The following is a 5,228-nucleotide window of genomic DNA, read 5'->3' on the forward strand; positions in this document are numbered from 1 at the left end:
TATTTGCAAGAGTTTTCGAAATGGTTTTATACAATATATTGCATAAACTGATAGGCCTGAACTCAGACATTTGCTTAGGTTCATCACACTTCGAAATTAAAACAATGCAAGTACGGTTTACCTTCGATAAATCAATTTGATCCCTCCACCAAGACTGAATAAATCTGACTACATCACCACCAATAATACTTCAAAATTTCTGGAAAAAGAGGGAATACATCCCATCCGGACCCGGAGCTTTGTTTGGGTGCATCTGAAACAAAGCAATCCTAACTTCCTCTGTCGTCGGCTCTAAATCAAGAATGTCATTCATTTATGCTGTCACCTTTTCCTCAATTTCGGCCAAGGCCTCATCCAAATCATTCGGTCTGCTCGAAGAAAATAAGTCGCCAAAGTAGCTTGCAATAACACTATCCATGTCGTTTTTCGAAGACCTCCATACCCCATTGTCATCATATAGGCCGGCAATTGTATTTTTATTCTTTCTATGACTTGCTTTATGGTGAAAATATTTTGTATTTTTGTCACCATCCCACAACTCATTCGCCCTTGATCGTGCATGCCAATATGACTCTTCAAGTCTTCGAAGTTCCCCAAGCTCTTGAGCGATCTCAATACACAAACCCAATCGTCGAGCATCTAATTGCTGCCCTTGCACCTCCTGTAGCCGAGTCTTAACCTTTTTTATCTTCTTTTTAATCACCCCAAAAGTAGTAGCGGCCCAAGATGACAAGCCTTCCGCAACCCGAGAAATCCTCTCATGAATCGGGTCATTCAACCCCACAAGCCACGCATCAGATACAACCCGGCTACACTCCTCTTTTGACAGCCAAAGTGATTCAAATCTGATTTTTTTTTCTTTTTTTGTTCCACCTCGCCATCACCAAACTTCAACAATATCGGGGCATGATCTGAATGACAAATTGGGAGATGGATTACTTCGAACATTGGAAATAACAAGCACTATCCACTACTAGCAACATATCGATCGAACCTTTCACGAACAAGAGTATCCATCGAGGTACCCCTTTGCCATGTGAAAACATTCCCCTTGAACCCCAAGTCTCGACAGTCACAATCGTCTATAGCCGCTCTAAAAGCATCTATATGTCTTTCTCCACGAGTAGCACCCCCTTCTTTTTCATGCATACCAAGAATTTCATTGAAGTCTCCAAATATCACAATCGGAAGGGAAGAAGAGGCATATGTGGATCTCATCAAGTCCCATGTCAAGTGCTTATTAGTAGCTTCCGGCCACCCATAAATACCCATAAATAATCTCCAAATCGGCATATTATCATTATTGCATACCTCCTCGTAGATATGATGATCAGAAAAGCTACATATATTTACCTTCAAATTACTCCACCATAACCCGATACCACCCGATCTACAAGAGCTACTAATACACAAACCATTAGTAAAACCACATCTATTCCTTATCAGCTCTAACCTCTACGAATCAATCTTAGTTTCCGACATGAATACTACATTTGTACAAATTCTTGGCTGCATTCTAATGCATCCAAGATAGCTACATCAAGGCAAAACGCAGCCTCCACTGAATGAAACACAAACTTAATTCATCTTCTTCAAGTTTCATTTTTTATGATTCTCTTTCTTCACTTTCATAATAATAATTTTGATCTCAATTTTCTCTCTCCTCTCTCCCATCTTCCATTCAAAATTCTCTCTCTCCTCTTTCTTCTCTGTCATTTGACATTTTCTCTCTCCTCTGTTATATGCAACACTATGGATTTGGTTGTTAATCTTAATGAGATCATCAATGAAGGTTAGTTTTTGTGTTGTTTACAATTAGTTTAATTAAGTTAGACTTTGGATGAGTTTGTAATTGTTTTTGAATTTATAATTTGATGAGTTTCAATATACTCTTGATAAATTGGTTTTTGATTTTATGATTTAATTTTAATTCTTGGTATTCTGATTTTGATGTGAACAGTAATTGAATTGCTTAATTTTTTTTTGAAAATAATCAAATTCTTGGTATTCTTTCTCTCTCTTTTGTTGGTGGTTTTTAGATTCTCAATCATGTTACAAATCAATAACTATTTTTTCTATGGAAAATAAATAATTATTATTGTTTTTGAAGAAAAAATCAATAATTATTTTCTCTATGACGAATCAAGATTAATTTGATTATATTCAACTTTTTTGGAGTTAAAATAATTACGATCGAACTTGGGTATAATTTCTGTAAAAAAAAATGAACACGTAGTAATTTAAAAATGAACATCTAGTAGAAAATGATCTTTTAGTACATTGAAAATGAACATTTAGTACATAAAAATTGAACATATTTCAACAATTTATTATATCTTTATTTTTTTTTCGTTAATAATTATATACAATGAATTTGAACCTATATGAAAATCATGTTCATTTTTAATATCCTAAATGTTCATAACTTTTTTTTATATGTTCATTTTTGTACATTTTTATTTTTTAATACTAATTGTTCATTTTTTAAAGTGTATATATTTTTATGAAATGTTCATTTCATTAGGTTGAAAGTTGAATTATTTGAACATTTAGTGTTGAAACTATGAACAATTTCCATATTTATTATGAACATATATGTTTCGTTATTTTTTATTACGAACATATCTGTTATTGATTATGAACGCAAATGATATATAGAGTGATAATTTATATTTTTAACTATCATATAAATGATTATACATTATGAACATTCTAAATAATCATTTTGAACATATAATGTGATGATTATGAACATATTTTGTGATGATTATGATTGAAAATTTTGATTCTTTGTTGTTATTTGTTATATTTTAGTGAGTACAGATCAATTGTATTCGTGGAAGGCAAAGCATCTGAATTAGTGAAGAAACAAGTAAGAAGTGATGAAGAAGCATATGAATTATTATGAACATATGTTTTGATGATTATGAAAATTCTGATTATTTGGTATATTTTAGTGAGTACAGATTAATTGTATTTGTAGAAGACAAAGACTCTGAATTAGTGAAGAAACAAGTAAGAAGTAATGAAGAAGTATATGATATGTACAATGAATTTGCCTTTAAGTTGGAGAATTTCCGATGTATATAATCCCAATTTTATGGTTGTATGATAAAGGTTCATTTCTAATATACTAAATGTTCATTTCTTTTTTTTGACATGTTCACTTTTTATTACTGAATGTTCATTTTTTTACGTGTTCATTTTTATTACTGAATTTTTTTTTTTTTTTTTTTGTTATTTTTTTTTATGTGTTCATTTTTCTAACTAAATGTTCATTTTTAAGGTCATGGTCTAGCAAATTTATGATTTTATGATAATCAGATTCATTTATAATAAATGCTCATTTCCTTATAACATGTTCACTTTTTAGTATTAAATGTTCATTTTTTTAACGTGTTCATTTTTTGTTATTAAATGTTCATTTTTTTTCATGTTCATATCTTTTAACTAAATGTTCATTTTTTTTCATGTTCATATTTTTTAACTAGATGTTCATTTTTTATTTGGACCGCGTGTTTTGGGCCTCACTTGTTGTAGCTATCTTGGTTGCACTCTAGTGCAGCCAAGACCAATTGCTACATTTGGCCTCTCTCTCCAACACCAATCTTGGAGAGCCTTAACTGTTGATGGGTTGCCAAGCCCATAACAGTTCCAAGCTAATATTTTCATTGTTGTTCGCGGAGTTGGTCCTCGCCCAATAGGTCTATGGTAGACCCTGGTCCATCTAAAATAGGTGGACCACCGGCCCAAATACAATCCACCAGCACAAACACACTACATATAACGCGGCCCAAACTCTCGTTTCTTTCTTTTCACTCCAACAAAACTGGCATAACATTAAATATGAACATTCACTCTTTCAAAGGCTGAAAAATTCTCGTTTCTCTCTCCTATGCAAATTCGAACATAGCCATGCATGGATGAAAAGCAAGAAACCAATGCAGAAAGGTAAATAACATTTCTGAACCTATATACTTTCTTTAAATTTCTTTGAATTCGCAATTATTCGTTCGTAGTTGTTATAATCTGTTAAAATTTCATTCGTAGTGTTTGTAAATTGTGTATAATTTCTTAACAATTTTCACTTTTTAGGGACTCAAATTCTTCTAATAGTGATGAAGATAAATTGTAAGTAAATTAAAACCCTATATAATTGTTGAATTTTGAAATTAAATGATGAATTGAAACCCTAAGTTATTTGAACATGACAATTTCTCAAATCCGAAACAAAAGGAAGAAGAAATTGGATATAACAAGTCAAATTGTTGATCCAAATATTTTAATTAAAAGAGATAGACAAGTAACATTCAGAAAATGGAGAAACCAGGTAAATCATAGGTTCAAATATTTTGTGTTTTTAGTTCATATAATTCGTGATTGTTGTTCAAATGATTTGTGGTTTTAGTTCATATAATCTGCAACTACCGTTCAAATATTTTGTGGTTTTAGTTCATATATTTTGTGAATACTGTTCAAAAATTGATTTTGTTATTTTTTAAACTAAGAAGCATTTATTTTATAAGTTCAAATATTTTGTGTTTTTAGTTCATATAATTCGTGATTACTGTTCAAATATATTGTGGTTCTAGTTCATATAATTTGTGATTAATGTTCAAATATTTTGTGGTTTTAGTTCATATAATTTGTTAAAACTGTTCAAATGTTTTATGGTTTTAGTTCATATAATTGTTTGTGATTCCTGTTCAAATTTTGATATTGTTATTTTTTAATCGAAGAAGCATTGTTTTATTACAGCAACCAATCTGAACTTCAACTCAAATCCACCACCCAACACCAATCCAAGAAGCTGAGAATCAAGCTAAAAAGAAAACTCAAAAGGAGACTGAGAATCAAGCTAAAAAGGAAGCTCAAAAGAAGGCTAAGAAAGAATCTCAAAAGAAGAAGGTTCAGAAGAAGCAAGAAAATGTTCAACAGAGAGGAGGTTCAGAAGAGTGAAATTAAGGAGAAGAAAAGAAAAAGAAGAGATAATGTTGATGATTTCTTTGATGTAGACAATGTTGTGGATCTAAATTATGATCGAAAAAGAAGTAAAAAAATCAAATTAAACAGGGAAGAGGGATCTTATAAAGAAGGGAAAAAAAAAAGTTAAGATGACGGGATTTGAAGAACAAGGCGAAATTGTGTTTAATTAAGAGAAGAGTGTGTTTAATGCCTGGTCCACATAGGATAGGTGGACCAGGGTCTATGTAAGAATTTGTAGGTCC

At 31.4% G+C, this 5,228-nt stretch overlaps 1 protein-coding gene and 1 long non-coding RNA gene across 2 annotated transcripts; one reads left to right on the forward strand and one right to left on the reverse strand.

The window, feature by feature from the left end:
- Positions 1-313: 313 nt before the first annotated feature.
- Positions 314-1,293, reverse strand: LOC145640298 (uncharacterized). Its single transcript, XM_081691598.1, has 2 exons — positions 995-1,293; positions 314-809 (listed from the first exon to the last, which is right to left on the reverse strand). Exons 1-2 carry the CDS (start codon positions 1,291-1,293, stop codon positions 314-316), a joined length of 795 nt encoding a protein of 264 aa, XP_081547724.1.
- A 222-nt stretch (positions 1,294-1,515) lies between these two features.
- On the forward strand, positions 1,516-3,107 carry LOC145637908 (uncharacterized). The gene is made up of 2 exons (XR_014114539.1): positions 1,516-1,792; positions 2,815-3,107. It is a non-coding gene; the product is annotated as an uncharacterized LOC145637908 (long non-coding RNA).
- Positions 3,108-5,228: the final 2,121 nt, after the last annotated feature.

This window comes from Chenopodium album, chromosome 7 (genome assembly GCF_948465745.1).
Source record: "Chenopodium album chromosome 7, dcCheAlbu1.1, whole genome shotgun sequence".
In the NCBI taxonomy this organism is placed as follows: domain Eukaryota; kingdom Viridiplantae; phylum Streptophyta; class Magnoliopsida; order Caryophyllales; family Amaranthaceae; genus Chenopodium; species Chenopodium album.